General features: G+C 33.8%; 1 protein-coding gene across 1 annotated transcript; it reads left to right on the top strand.

The window, feature by feature from the left end:
• Positions 1-15,847: 15,847 nt before the first annotated feature.
• Positions 15,848-16,501, top strand: LOC111693154 (the record flags this gene model as incomplete). Its single annotated transcript, XM_023457319.1, has 1 exon — positions 15,848-16,501. A coding segment is annotated over exon 1 (654 nt), but the record flags the coding sequence as incomplete, so codon positions are not given.
• Positions 16,502-16,997: the final 496 nt, after the last annotated feature.

The raw sequence follows: 16,997 nt of genomic DNA, 5'->3' as shown, positions 1-16,997 counted from the left end.
ACTTCTACTAACAAAACTAAATTAAACCTCAAATATCTTCTTCGTGAAAACCTTTAACTTGTTTTTTTATTAAACACTCAGTATACTTTTGTTTATTTCAATATTTTTTAATCGTAGCTTTCTTCCAATAATTATTAACAATTATTAATCATGCAGTCTTTTAATTAAACAAACAGTAGATAACTGATTTAACCGAAGAAATCTTTAACAAGCTTTAATTTAAAGATACAGAAGCGTTCTTTTCATTCATTTCATTAATCACTTATAATCACAATCTTTTAATTAACAAAACAAAAATAAAATAATCAACTAAAGGAACAGGAACTAAATATTTTCAGAATCAACATCAACATTAGGTATCTGCTTATAATAAAATTTCTACACACACTTATAACTAGGTACATTAAAAAAATAAGAATCATCAAAGTAAACTAAAGCCTTAAAAACTTAAAATAAATAAGTCATGAGCTGGTCGCGAAATCGCTTTAACCGCTCAGTTATTTGTCGAGAAACGAATTGAAAGCATGAACGAAAGGAACTCCAGTCAAGAACTTAAGACGCGCGTGATTTTTAAATTTCTCGATTTCTCGACACTTTTTTCTCGTCTCGAGTAAGGCCAGATTTCCCGGGAATTCTCGCTTCGAGAAGTCTCGACCAGAAACCCTAATTACGATTTTGTCTTAGTAGGTACCTATTTATCCTACTTTGTCTTATGTTGAGTTTGGAAAATCTCTGTATTTTTAACATAAATTCTCCAAATTGAACATAGCTTATGTTCATTGGATATTTTCCAATTTCCGATGAATGCAGTAATAGGCTCGCTTTCCATTATTATCTCAATACTTGTTAAAATATGCAGCGTTTGGCAAATGTAAGAAAGTAAAAACCATTGAAACTCACAAATATAAAATTTTACGGAATCTAGTAAACTGTTGTGGTAAAGCTGAAAAGAAAGCGTAGGTACCATTTACTATTTAAGTTTTAAAATTACCCAAAACGTTTTGAAGACTTTAAAATACCTCAGTTTAACGCAAATTGAGAAATAAAAATAAGATTAAGGTTTTGCATAAGTCATACATGACTTAAAAGTATTAATACTTTTTTCAGTAGATAAATATGGTGGGTAAATCGCATTTAATTTAGTAAATTTCAAATCATTTGATTATGAACGCATTTCTGTGACAATTTTTCCGTTTTGAGCAAAATGTTTGAAATATGCCTATATCTTTTTTAGGAGAGGAGAAAACCAAATAAGCAAAATTTCATTGTACGTGTTTTCTCCTTAAAATATAAATCTTTTCCAGGGTTCCTGGTAAACAGGAACATAAAAAGTTGCGTTAGCAGTATGTCAGTGGAAAAACATTTCAGCATTCGTTAAAAACTTTTTCCTATGCCCCGTGTGTACGCCTTTTTTACTTAAATCGCTGGTTTCAACTTTGCTAACTCTAGCTCTAGTGCTTTTAACCTTTTTTCCCTTTATTATGTTTCTTTTTTGCGACATTTGCATTCCAACTCGCAATTCTCTCATATCGTTTAGACGATTTATACTTCAAGTTTAACTCGCAATTGCCACAGCTTCGCAGTGCCAAATAAAAGCTTGAACTTTGATAGAGATAGTTGACCATAATGTAAAAGTTAAGGTAGGATTTTACAAAGAGTGTTATTTGGAATCGTATATAAAAAGTTTATTTATTTACAGTAAAACCAAATTTGCCACTAGATTTGATGTGATATACCTAACTATCCAAATAAGAAAATAGTTCTTAAATAAGTGGCACATCCAATGTGTTAAATTACGTTTTTCATAAAACTAATATATTCATTGCAAGACAACAGTAGTTTGGTAAATTCAGCACAGTTTAGACTGTACTTAAAGTTAAATTGTAAAACTTAACTCAGCTCGAGACGCCAGATGGATTGCCCGCCCGCAAAAAATCCAATAAATTAGTTTTAAAAGGCTTGTTTGAAAACATTTGCAAGACGAATTTGAAAGTTAAGTAATAGGTACATAAAATTAAAAAGGGTACGTAAAATTTTTTTGAGTATAACGAAGCGGACTGGTTTTTGGCTGTAGTAGATGTCTCTGTAGTCGCTCATTGCATATCGGACACACACAAAGTTATGAAAAATAAGAAATAATTTCATGTTATTTTTAAAGAGGCGTTCTACTTTTTGTTCAACATCCAGGTTTTCGCTTGGAGAACTTGATAAAACGTTTTTAGCCTAAAATCAGAATTATCAGAGTATCTATTAGGATTTAAGAGCGAAGAAAGTTATAAAATGGAAAAAGGTCATATACTTGACTGTATTTTCAATAAAATAAACTTCTAAGATAGTGAAGTGAAACTTCTAATGTAGTTCAATATAATGTAATCAAAAATAATTCAGAAGCACTTGGCCTCCTTTAAATACGTTAAATTCCTGAAAAGTTTTAGAATTTTATCGATTTTGACCATTTTTGGGGTGAGGGTTTTGATGTTATACTGTTAGAAAATTGATGTATGTTATAAATATCCGCCGCTAACTTTTTTTCTGTTCATACAATAATGACAAATGTTTTTCAGTTGGCAACTGGTTGCTTATACAAATTTCAATAAATAATTTTTAAATTTCCATAAATGTGCCATCCATACTACAATACATACTTAATAAATTACCAATAAACACTGATTTTGTATTTGTCTGTATCAAATTGCAAAACCGAGAAATTAAAAAAAATTAATAATAGAAAAGTTGTTCAAAATATGCGTCGTTTTCTTGTATACAAACATTTACTCTTTAAAAAAAAAAAATTTAAAGTTGAGTAGTAGAAGTGGAAGTGTATACTATTTTTACAATTCTTCTCCGATATAGTTACTTTTCATTCTACACAGGAAATTGATTGATTGGATTTGATATCAAAGCGGCCCACAAATATAAGTCGCAAGGTGTTAAGTCTGGCGATTGCGTTGGCCATTTCTTTGGGAACATCATATTCTTTTCTGATCCACCGTCTTGGAAATTGCACATATAAATGGTGACTAATAGGAAACGTGAAATGATGAAGTGCTCCATCATACACAAACCACATTTTTTGGCGAAATAATCTTGGTAGATCTTCTAATAAATGTGGCAAGGTCTAAATAAAAAAATCAATATAGTCTTCTCCATTACCTTGATTGGTAATAATGCAAAGTCTATAATAAAATTACCGGTGACCTCAGCCCAGGTATGAACTTTAAATTCATGTTAATAAGAGGCTATTTTAATAGCATTAGGATTTTGATCAGCATAAACATGCTTTTTATGGAGATTAGTTATGCCAAATCTTGCTAATGTAACCTCATCAGTTTCTTTCTTGAAATTTATACTTTACTTTGTATAAACTGGCAGAGTTAGACGCATTTCTAGATCTGTTGATAGAAGATCTTGCTATTGAGATGATAAGACTATAACAACAGTTTCTGTGAGTAATACTTTTAGGACTTGCTAGTTCACTTTCAATACCTATAGTAGTTATTTTAAGATCTTCGTCAATTCTATCCAAAATTTGTTCCTCCATTTCTACAGTTCTCGTTGAACGGTGACGTCCTAGATCATCATTTCTCCTTTAAAAACTACCACTTTTGAAAAGTCTATCAACATTTACAAAGGTTTGACGATTGGGCACACGGCGATTAGGATATCTTTCTGAGTGTGAAACCCGTAACCCAAGGGCATATCTACTTGTCGATCAAACTAAAATCACAGACAAATATAAAGCAGTGCCTAACAATTTATTTATTGTAGTGTATGTGGCAAGATATGCAGACTATTAAAAATTATTTTATGTATCTAAATTGCTCTTAATGAAAATTGTACAGGAGACAAAAAAACTTCTAAATATGTAGTATCAGCTACCTACTGGAGTTATGAATTCATAACTATTATATTCAACATACATCAATTTTCTAGCAGTTGTAAATTTGAAAAACCACTCTATACAGGGTGATTCAGAACTTATCCAAAAAAAAATTCTGAATCTACAGGGGACCCTTACAAATACAATTTTGTAAAGAAAAAATCGAAAAAGGCAGTTCGAAAATGATTTAAAAATACGCTTCTGCACGGCACTGGAAACTGGTCCACTGTAAAACTTGACCTTGCACAATGCGACCGGCATGGCGATGTGATAAAAACGGACAAAAACTTTCGCAAGGAAAGAAATATGTAAATAGAATTTTATCGCACCTATTTTATATCGGCAAATTCAACTGCTGTTGCCTTTATTAATTAATAAAATTAATTTGTGTTTTTAAATAATAAAATCATTTGACATACCCGATGTTACAACAATTGTTCACAATTTTATCCACCAATGTGTAAACACACCCGTTGTACTCAGTTTCTACGAACTAACACAAATGTTGTCTTATTTCACCATAACACAAATGCTTCACCATAAATTAAAACGATAACCATCAACTCCGAGTGTACACGCAAACCATTTTTGACACTAACTACCCATTTTTGACACTAACTACTAAGAACCTATTGTAAACACCACAGATAACAGGTAAATATCGCAACGACGATTGCAAAATCCGAATTCAGTATTCGGAGTCGCTGAAGCCACGAGGCAAATGACGCTAGAGACTACAGTTGTCCAGCTATGTAGTGGTTGAATGTACTACAACTTCAATATTTTTTTCTCGGAAACTAAGGATTTTACAAAAATTTTTTTACGATATTGACTCCATTTCTCATGCCGCATCTATTCCCAAATTTTTTGGATAAGTTGTGAATCACCCTGTATAACGCCCACAAAATGTGTTAATTAAAAGCTAAAGTTCAGACCCAAAAATAATTAAAATCGATTAAAGCGAGTTACTTAAATAACGCGTTCAAATAAAAACGTGGTCGAAGTTGGCTCTGACACATTGGACGTAGGGAGTAGCTTATAGCGACCAACTTAACCTCATTTCTCAACGAGCTGTATAGCAGCTGTCAGTTTCAATAACGTTAATGACTATATAACTTTATTTTAAAGAATAATCGTGATAACAATAACAAACAATTAAAGGAGCTGCGGAAAGTGTCCCCCTCCTTGTTATAACAATAAATTAAAGCAGCTGCTGAAAGTGTCCCCCTCCTTGTTCCAAGCACTTTTCACACCTGTTCCTCAAAGAATTAAAGACATTTTCTAAGATGCTCGGGGTATTGTTAATTTCACGAATCTTGTCTATAAGTCGAGCCTGCAGATGGTTTAAATCAGGAATAGGCAGTTCAAAAATAGTGTTTTTAAGGTAAGGCCACAAAAAGAAATCACACGGCGTAATATCACATGACCTCGGTGGAAATTCATGTTCAGCATTGAGACTTATTAGTCGATTTTGGAAAACTTCCCTCAACATATTCATCGTCTCGCCTGCCGTATGTGCCCTTGCGCCATCTTGTTGAAAGTAAAAGTTTGTAATTTCGTTTTCTTCCAGCTGGTTAACAAAAGGAGCGATAATTTCTTCTCTATACCTTTGCGCAGTAAGAGTACCATTAAAAAAAATAGGTCCATAAATCCTCCTTCGATTGAGAGCACACCAAACTCCAATTTTTTGAGCGTGTAGAGGGCCCTCGACAAAAAAGTTATCTGGTTTTTCAGAAGACCACATTCTCATATTCTGTGAGTTTACGTAACCACTTAAATGAAACCAGGCTTCATCAGAAAAAAAGGTGATATTATGAAGTTCACCGTAGTTGTTTAAAAACCATTCACAAAATACAGCCCGTCGCGGAAAATCAACTTCATGAAGTTCTTGCTGACAAGTTAAACGATAGGAGAACAAACGCAAATCTTTTTTTAACACTGTGTGGCAGGTACCGACTGATACTCCCACCATTTGTGATAAAACACGTACAGAAGTTCTTGGCGCATTTTCCATTATTTGTTGGACATTTTCTTTTAATTCTTCAGTCCGCTTTTTAGGTCGGCCGCTTCCTTCTTTTCTTGTTACACTGCCCGTTTCACGAAAAACATTAACACAACGCTGAACTGCACTTTGAAAAATTTTGTACTCAACAACGCCGGGAAATTGATTTTGAAATTCTATGAAACATTCCTCAATAGAATACTTCCATATTCCATCAATCTTGCGTCCATTTCTAAAGTAGGACTCTATGATAAACACTTTTTGTTCTTGAGAAAACACCATTTTAAACGCTTTTTAAAACGAAAATATTCAAATTGATAGCGGCGATATAGCGCTTGGACAGATGACGTTTAAGTTCATTTGCTATACGCTACGCCCTACGTCCAAATTTTCAGAACCAACTTGACCACGTTTTTATTTGAACGCTCGTTATTTCTAAAATTTTCAGGAACTTTGAGATTATCTAACGACCAAACGGAGAGGATTCGGATAAAGGTGAATTAGCCTATATCGGTATACGTATTTTGAGTCTATAAATCTGTGGTCTATCATTGTACACGTACATACTGGACACTCTGTATAAGAGAAGCAAAATAAGTGACAAATATCCGCTTAAAATTTCCGTGCTTTATTACAATTATTTGCGTAAGTCCTGAAACACAATAAAAAATAATTATAGGCACCTGAACTAAAATTAGTAAGACTAATTCATTTTTTAATCCATTTAAACCCAGGAATTTAAGTCGAGCCTCAATTTAGATTAAGAAAGGACCCAAATATATCCGCAATTAATATACATGCCCTTTTAGATCCTAATGGACAAGATAAAATGTAAAAAAAAATCGGTCAATTAAGTGAACTAATTTGAGATTCTAAAATAAGCTACACTGCACCTGACTTAAAAATATTCCACTGGAATTACGAACTGCCTATATTCATTTATTTACCTATGGAGCAAAAAAACGGTGCATTACGTGCTGTAAATAAAGCCGTATTTCCGTCATTGCGCCTTGCGAATGTAGGGTACGCACAGGTTTTACTCTGATCCAGTGGCGTAACGTTTTAATATTTATATAAACGTATAACTGATTTAGTCAAACTTAATGCACAGGTAATTTTCGGAAGGAAATTGTTAACTATTTTCTAAATAACACTTTGAAGTCAGGTAATAGGGGTAAGTTATATGGAACTTCTCAAAGTGATGATATTGCGCAAACAATACTCTGCGGACTAGCACTGAATTATATCAGTAATATCTAGTAACGTAGGATCTAATTAGTTCTCATCAGTATGGCATAGGTGGGGTAATCTAGCTATTTTAGTATCTTAACAATAAATTGAGATAAGTGTGATGTAACCGCGTGCTACATCTATGAATGGCCAATGTACTAGTGGAGTTTAGACATTGGCCTAGGTACTCAAACGATTAAACTGGCAGAGAGTGACCTCGCAGGTAGTATGAAAGCAAGACCTGTGACGAAATAACTTCTAAGCTGATGATATTGAGGGGAATAAACAATTCTGCGAACTAATGCTCTGAGTAGCAATGATTAGATGCAATATTGTTATTACATCTCACCTACACTCATTATTACAAGCTTGCTATGCTGCTTCATGGCTTTTATAACTTATTTTCGTCTTGTTTTGGCTTTGGCATTTGTTATAAAAATATCTACAGAAAGGACCCCGCACAAATCTTATGGAAATTGGGTCCCGGTCAAATTTGCTGAATTTTTGATATGTGATAGAGTTCATCATACTGGTCAATTGTCTCAATGGCCACAAAGCTCAAAAATGGATAGTTCGGCCGGTACAGAGCTTTAAAGCTCCGAATATCCTCCACGGATTTATGTATATGCGCAGTGTGTATAGACTTTTGAAATAGCCTATTTCATTTTTTTATTATCTAGGTTTATATTTTTGAGGTTGCTGAATTCAGATCTGTTGTTAGATTTTCAAAATTGACAGTTGGCAGCTGTCAAATAGCTGTCAATGTGCTATAATAAAGCCAAAAACTTGTTTTTTTATGTTTTATCTTTCTTTTTTTTTAGTTCGATAAGTTCGAAGACGATATCAAATCAATAACAATGACTATCGGCAGCTGTCATTTAGCTGTCAACAATTCTTCAAAGTCCGGTAATAAAGTCAAAAAATTATTTTTTGTTTATAACTTCAAGTTTTTTTAGATAAGTGAATATAAATATGATATAAAATTATGTAGTCATCAGCTTACAGCTGTCAACAAGCTGTCAACTAACTGTCAAAATGCAATAATAGAGCAAGTAACTTATTTTTTGTACTTAACTTTGTGGATAAGAAATCAAACATGATATAAGTTTATGACTTATCACTTTTGAACTCAGTGATCTAAGCAACTTAAAGCTTTTTAAAAAAGTAACTTTTTGACTTTATTATTGCATTTTGACAGTTAGTTGACAGCTTGTTGACAGCTGTAAGCTGATGACTACATAATTTTATATCATATTTATATTCACTTATCTAAAAAACTTATAAACTTATAAAGTTATAAACAAAAAATAATTTTTTGACTTTATTACCGGACTTTGAAGAATTGATGACAGCTAAATGACAGCTGCCGATAGTCATTGTTATTGATTTGATATCGTCTTTGAACTTATCGAACTAAAAAAAAAAGAAAGATAAAACATAAAAAAACAAGTTTTTGGCTTTATTATAGCACATTGACAGCTATTTGACAGCTGCCAACTGTCAATTTTGAAAATCTAACAACAGATCTGAATTCAGCAACCTCAAAAATATAAACCTAGATAATAAAAAAAATGAAATAGGCTATTTCAAAAGTCTATACACACTGCGCATATACATAAATCCGTGGAGGATATTCGGAGCTTTAAAGCTCTGTACCGGCCGAACTATCCATTTTTGAGCTTTGTGGCCATTCAGACAATTGACCAGTATGATGAACTTTATCACATATCAAAAATTCAGCGAATTTGACCGGGACCCAATTTCCATAAGATTTGTGCGGGGTCCTTTCATGCCAACTCTTGTTTACATATTTATTTTATATTTCATTTAAAACAACTAGAAGCTGACAACATAATTAAATTTTAAGTGTCTTTATCCTGAAATAATTATTAGTATTATTATGGACCTATAACTTATAACGTATTATAATTAAGTATTTTCACGGTCCCTAGTTTCCCTTTAGGTTACGCCACTGTCGAAACCGGCACGTGCGTGCGGAGCGTGGGTGTATCCTATCTCCCGGCGTCTCCTCATCTCCAGCGCTACCCACATCGATCATTCAGCGCTACGGGACGCCACCGATACCGTCGACGACGCCAGAGCAACCTAGCGTCGCGACGTCGAAGCTGGATGATCGCTGGCACCACCGGGAGCATGACGACGAATTAGCGATTACAGATATATGTAAGATAGAGGCGGAAATTTATTGCCATCTCCTTGGTGGGTGAGAAGTTATCTTGGTTTGGCAAATAGGTCAATTTCGGTTGATATCAGAGTTAAGGGGTTCGTCTCCCGGTGGAATATTAAATGTGGAGCAATTGATTCCTCCGGAGATGGGTGTTTAAATAGATCGTGGTTTTGTTACTGAAAACATTGATATGGTTGAATAATGTAAAAGGGTTATCATTTTTACAAGTTTTTAACGAACTTAAGGAACAACTATGAGTTCTCCAGTCCCGGAAAATATCCTCTGCGAGAAGGCATTGCTGTCAGCTTTGAAGCTAACCTTTTCAGACATGTTGACTATAGATATGGATATAAAAACATATACATACCTAGGATTTCTGGGCCACATTAGCGGAATATATGCGGAGATTAGTTTCATCATGGAATTGGAAGAATATGACACCATCTAAAACTTGGACTTAAAACTAGATCACCTATGACCAGCTACAATTGTACCGTAAAACTTTTGGGTGTATGTTTAAACTTCAAGTTATTATGGAATCCATAATATAAATCTGTGTCTAGTAGTATTTTTATCGTCAAAAAACTGAATAATTAATGAACAGTCATTTACAGAACCTGTTAAATTGTTAATATAAATTAAGAATGGTACAGGTCCAAGCACAGACCGCTGTGGAACTCTGCACTGTCAACGCTACAAATGGATCTATTATTATACTGTGTTACATACTGGTGTCAATTGATAAAATACGAGATAATTAAATCAGAGTTTTGAGTTGTAAAAGCTTAGGAAGATTTGACAGCATAGAAATTGCTTTGCCTCAAAGCTAGCATAAATTGTATCAATCAGCTTCTCTATTACCAAAGTTGTGGAAAAATTATTCCTGAATCCAAATTGTATGGAGTAGGTGAAAATTTTATCTCTCAAAATAATAATTGATTATTTGAGTTTCTGACCCTCTTAAGGTCTTGGCCTTTGATTTCAAGCTGAGTCAATATTATTTGTTTTATACTAGGTATAGGAACATAGTAATTTCTCATTCATTTGTATCTTCATATGGTGTGTACTTAATAGAAGTAAAACCAGAAAGTAGTAACTTGTAGTAGGTAACTTATTTGAACCTACAACCAATGTCATACTATCAAGAGTTCATCGTGTAAATTGTAAACAAGCAAAATTGAGTCCGTAAATAGTTGAAAATGTTGTTATGATTCCAGTGTATAAGCTATGTGTTAAAGCAGATTCAAAGATAGCCGCATAATAAATATCTAGTCTATATCGATGCCTGTCATCTCTTCGTCTGTGGAATAAACGAAATCCATTTGAGAATCTATATTTGTCAGATTGTCTTAATATTGTGAAAATGAAAAGAAGACATGTGGATACTTAGTCCTCAATATGAGTTCATACAAAAGATACTATCTAAATAGGGCAATCGGGTTTGATAGCATACTTCTGGATGAGATGGAAAAATACTTACACATAGCCAAAGTCATTTAGTAGCTTTCATCTATAGTTTCATTCTCAGTTTATTCAAAAGAAAGGCGAATTTACTCTGCAGTAAACAAACTTGTCCACCTTAAAGGTACTGCCAAGCAGGAAATAGTGCCCAATAGTTCATTGTAGTTATTGTTAATCAATTAATTAATCAATATTTCTGTATATTTTTATAATGTTACCTTCGATAAAAGTAACATTTTTCTGAATTTGAGATCTTTCCTTTTGTTCACAGAAGAAAAAAGTTTTCAGGGGAAAATCATGTCAATAACTTCTAAAAACAATATTGAACTCTAAGAAAAATTTAATGTAAAATTAAAAAATACATATTGAAAAAGAAGCGATTTTATTCTACATACACTTTTGTCACAGTTTATATTGTCTTATTTTTTCATTTGCTTTTAAAAAATTATTTTTTTATTATTTATTACAAAATATTGTTATAACGTTTAATAGGGATATCATTATGATGCTACAAGTACTAAATTTTTTGCGTATGCAGTAGATTTTATTTTATTTGGACATGGTGTCAAAATATCAGGCTAAATTTCGACTTAAATTAGTTTTAACAACTGATTCATACATAACTATTTCGTGAAGTGTGTAGGTTTTTTTAAATAATTTCTGAATGTTGTAAATTTATCACAAGCAAACAGAATTACGTGACGAAAAATTATTATTTTGTTTATGATAATCTAAAATTCCTATAAATATCTGTACTGTCTAGGATTTGAATCTGGCACCATTTTAATTAATATTTATAAACATGATTGTAGACTGACTAAATATGTATTATTCCTTGAATTAATTACAAGTGTTACTAATAAGTTACCTACCGGTAATAACAAAATATTAACCCATTATCTTGACATTAAGTCAGCAGGAATCTTCAAAGTTAAAAATACATATCTAGGCTTTTATTTTAAAAGGAATAGACGGATAGTTTTTTTTTTAGTTAAAAATCTACGGTGTGGCCTATCGAGAACGTACCGCAATAAAAAATGGTGAAATATGTCGATTTTGTTTGTGAGGGGGACAACTTTGGACGTGAAACTCATAGCCCTCCTATGCGGGGATGTCATCCACCAAAATTTTTCAAATGAGAATGGAATGGCATTCTTGGTAATTACGCCCTACGGTACGTTTTCGATGGACACTGTATATGCAGCTATTTAAAAGGATAGCTCTGATAATATCAATAATACACAACATAAGCAAACCGAAACGGTATATTAAAGATTCAATAAACAGGGTGATTCACATTTTATCCAAAAAAATTTGGGAATAGATGCAGCATGAGATATGGAATCGATATCGTAAAAAAAATTTTTGTAAAATCCTTATAGTTTCCGAGAAAAAAAATATTGTAAGCTATAGTACATTCAACCACTACATAGCTGGACAACTGTAGTCTCTAGCGTCATTCGCCACGTGCCTCAGCGACTCCGAATACTGAATTCGGATTTTGCAATCGTCGTTGCGATATTTACCCGTTATCTGTGGTGTTTAGTAGTTAGTGTCAAAAATGGGTAGTTATTGTCAAAAATGGTTTGCGTGTGCTCGGAGTTGATGGGTGAAGCTTTAGTGTTATGGTGAAACAAGACAACATTTGTGTTAGTTCGTAGAAACTGAGTACAACGGACCCAAATGTGTTTACACATTGATGGATACAATTTTGAACAATTGTTGTAACATCGGGTATGTCAAATGATTTTATTATTTAAAAACACATATTAATTTTATTAATTAATAAAGGCAAAAGCAGTTGAATTTGCCGATTAAAATAGGTGCGATAAAATTCTATTTACATATTTCTTTCCTTGCGAAAGTTTTTGTCCGTTTTTATCACACCGCCATGCCGGTCGCATTGTACGAGGTCAGGTTTTACAGTGGACCAGTTTCCAGTGCCGTGCAGAAGTGTGTTTTTAAATCATTTTCGAACTGCCCTTTTTGATTTTTTTCTATACAAAATTGTATTTGTAAGGGTCCCCTGTACATTTTTTTTGGATAAGTTCTGAATCACCCTGTATTTTTAAATTAAAAAAATAAATAAATTAAATTAAAAACAATGAAGTTAGGTAACGCTCAGAAAGAATAGGAGCCTTTGTATAATTAATAATTATTTTAAATGTGAAGACATTGATTTTGTCCAACTTTAATTTGAAACACTGTACAAATCTGATTATATTTCAACATTTTGCTAAAGGAGGAGGGTAATTATGTGCGGTTTTCGAGCCAAATTGCAAAAATAAAAAAACTGCATAATTTTTATAGATTGGGGCCAGACAAACAAAAGTCAATAGATTTTAGCCCAAACGGACCCACCTCCCCACCATCCACTGTCCTACATACCCCCCAATAACCGACCCACATTCAACGACTATGACAGGTAGTAATGGCAGAAAAATGTCTTTTTACAAATCCTTACAGTCAGACAAGCAATATTCCTTTGTTTTTGGTAAACGCCCATCTTCCCATACCCATCCCCATAATTCTAATCACATCCAACTATTGTGACAGACAGGAATGCCAGAAAATTTAAACTGAACCTTTGACAGACAAACTAAATTTGGACATTGGAAAGGGAAACTCTAACTGAAGCTCAAACATGGAGGTCAAACTCTAACAGAAGCTCTAGCTGGTAAAACAAATCTGAAGCTTCGTCAGGCAAGCACAAACTGAAGCTCAAACAAGGAAACTTTTGGCCAAAATCAATTGAATATTTCTTGTCTAGTCTAGGGATGTTTAAAGATACATTTTTCTCACATCACTGCTTGTCATAATAATTGGACTACTACTGGATTGTAACTATCCTCAGAAAGAATCAGGGAAGGAAAGGTCAAGATCTGTAGAAATCAAAAAATATATCAGAGCAACAGCGTAGATAGTCAAGTAACCAAGGCGATTTGGACAATATTCAGGTTAAATCAATAAAATGATTCTTCAACAGAATACCCATTTATGAAAAATGACTCCAATAAAGTAATCATACATACATTTCTGATTTTTAAATAAAGTGGCAAATGCTTTAAGATGAGAAATTGCTAAGGCGAAGAAAGATTTTTAAAAAAATTGCAGTAACCATTCACTCGCAGTTGCATTACCAACTAGTGGATATTCCCATCCAATATACTCTCCGTGGAGCCGAATGACCATCAATTTCCCGTCAGCGCGATGCAATCTCGCAAACCCCTTTTTACCAAACCAATAATTACTTCTCCAAAGACGACCATGACTAATACAGCCGGCTCACAATCCCCAAAACCAGCATATTTACCATTTACCGAGAAATCCTAATGGCGTATTAATTCGCGAATAGTTTTTGCCCTAGGGGTGGCAATGTCTGAACGTCGGTAAGGCAGGTAGCGACTGTGCGAGGATGGGCAGAGACGCGCGAGGCCAACTAGTCTTTGTAAACTACCGAATGTGAGATTTATGAGCGTCTTCGCGGCATACCAAGCATGCTGCCCTTTTGGGAACCCCGACTGGGCTCTCCCTCAGCCGATCCGCCGATCGCGACCCAATTAATGGAGTAATTACTTAATTTGGTTAACTGGGGATTCGGTTCCGTCGTTGTTTGTCGAGTAGGGGCGTGTTAATCAAGCCGGCTAGCGTTCTTGACATCACATTCGGGTTTCTCTGTATATCAGTGGAATTGCTGGAGCTGCAAAAATCAGGAGGGGGAGTATTGATTTGGGATATGCTTCAATGTAATCTTAATTTTTGAAGTTTGATTTTTATTAACACCCTTCTTTTGAATGATTGAAAATTGCTATTTAAGATAAAAATGTAGAAAAATTTCTTGCGAGTGCAATAAAAAGACTAATGGCCAATTTTTCTTGAATATATTCAGAAATATATCGATTTTATGTAAATGTGTCTTTACAGCTAGTATTATTTGAGTGTCATGGACAAAAATATATTGAAAATCATTAAAATATCAAGTTAAAAATGTTTGACAGTGATTGTAGTGGTGTATTATGCAATTTTTGGCATTGCCAGTGAATGCAGAAAAGAAACGTTTCATAGAATGACATAGGTGGAAGGCATTGGTAATATGTAGATTTCCAACAATAAAAATTAATGAAACTCGAGTTTTTATTGGTAATAGCGAAACGAAATGTTTGAAAAAATTTGTAGGCAATAATCCACCAGGAGCAACACTTTATGAGTTTTCTGTTGATAGGTATTAATACTCCTGGAAAAATGTAGTCATCTGCAAGGGAGAGATGTCTTAAAGTTAGAGAGGCATGGTAACTGAAAATCATGGACGGTGAAGGAATCTTGCATAAAAGAATGAATTCAAAATATTAATTGCTTCAATGAACTATTAAAGTAGGTTTTGTTGATCTTGACATAAAAAAATATGTACCATTTAACTTTCTTAAATTTTTTTCACAATTACAGTAAATACATTTTTGGCTATAATTCAAGTATCTGCAGTTGTATTAAATTATGTATACAGGGTGATTAATTAATAATGGGACAGAGCTTAAGGGCATGTTGCTGACATCAAAATAGAGCGATTAAGCCAAATATGCCTTATCCGAATGTTGCTCCCTTTCGATCTACAGGGTGTTAAAGTTGAAAAAATATTTTCGATTTTTTTAAATATCTTGAGCATCTTTGAACGAATTGTCTTGAAAGTTTGTACACCTATGTTTTCCGAGGTGGTAATTACGGAAATGGTAACTATTTTGCAATCACATCTAGGATGCGCTAGTTGTAGTGTTCCGTCGGAGTAAACATATGTCAAACTTTTTTGTCCTTCAAAAATCTGAATTTCCAATAAGAAATTATTAAACTACGTTCAATTCTAAATAAAAAAGATATACCTGTTAAAAATCGATAAACTTAACCGTTTTCGAAATAAGAACGATTTACTATTTCTTTACAAAATTATTTGTTTGAACGTACGCCTTTAAATAAGATGACTTAAATGAAGTAGGCCGCTGTCAATGAAATGTCATGTATTATTTATGTCAATTCTAAGCAACTTATAAATACTAGACAGTTTAGTTCTTCTTCGTTTGTGATTTTTTTCATTAAAATGCCGCGTCATAATGATTATTCGTTTGTTGAAATGAGAAACATGGTATGTGTGTATGCCCAAGAAAATTATTGTGGTCGTCATGCAGCAGCGAGGTACTTGGAGTTATATCCAAATAACAGACAACCTAACCACAAGCTTTTCAAGACGTTGTACGACAGATTAGGAGAAACGGGATCATTTCGCCCTAAACGAGACGTTGGAAGGCCTAAAGTATTAGCGGCGGAGCAAGAAGAGGATGTTTTAGTGCGAATTGCCGAAAACACGCAAACAAGCACACGCCGAATTTCATCAGCTACTGGTGTAAGTCAGCCTTCCGTCTTCAGAATACTCCACAAAGAAAAATTGTATCCTTACCATTTTCGTCCGGTTCAACAGTTGATGCCACAAGATCCTCCTGGTAGATTTCGGTTCGCACAGTTTCTTCGTCGGCAACAAAATGCTGACCCTACATTTTATAATAAAATATTGTTTACGGACGAAGCTACATTTACCCGGCGCGGTGTATTTAATTGGAGAAATAGCCATTCCTGGGAACTGGAAAATCCTCACTTGCCACGAGAACAACATTTTCAGCATGAATTCTCAATAAATATTTGGTGTGGAATACTTTCCGATAACATTTTGGGACCATTTGTGTTACCCCGTCCACTTAATGGGGAAAATTATTTAAATTTTTTAACAAATGACTTGCCACTCGTTCTTGAAAATATCCCCTTAAATTTACGGCAAACCTTTTGGTTTATGCATGATGGTGCTCCCGCACATTACTCCCGACCAGTAAGAGAATATCTTGATATAAGTTTTCGAAACCGTTGGATTGGTCGCGGCAGCGAAGTGCCTTGGCCTGCGCGTAGCCCTGATTTAAATCCCCTAGATTTTTATTTCTGGGGTAACGTTAAATCTTTAGTTTATAAAGATGTTATACATACTCGAGAAGAGCTGTGGGCAAAAATACAAGAATCTGTTAACATTATCAGAGACCAACAAATAAGTCTATTCAGTGTCAGGCAAAATTTTATCGAGAGAATAAAAAAATTTATTGAAAACAATGGTCGTCCCTTTGAGAATCTTTTGTAATTAGACTTAAGCATAATAAAATTTTCAGTTGTTACTGTGTTTGTCTTAATTCGTAATTAAGTCATCTTAT

Source organism: Anoplophora glabripennis, unplaced genomic scaffold (genome assembly GCF_000390285.2).
Source record: "Anoplophora glabripennis isolate ALB-LARVAE unplaced genomic scaffold, Agla_2.0 scaffold52, whole genome shotgun sequence".
NCBI classification, from domain to species: domain Eukaryota; kingdom Metazoa; phylum Arthropoda; class Insecta; order Coleoptera; family Cerambycidae; genus Anoplophora; species Anoplophora glabripennis.
This window is presented reverse-complemented; position numbering and strand designations above follow the sequence as displayed.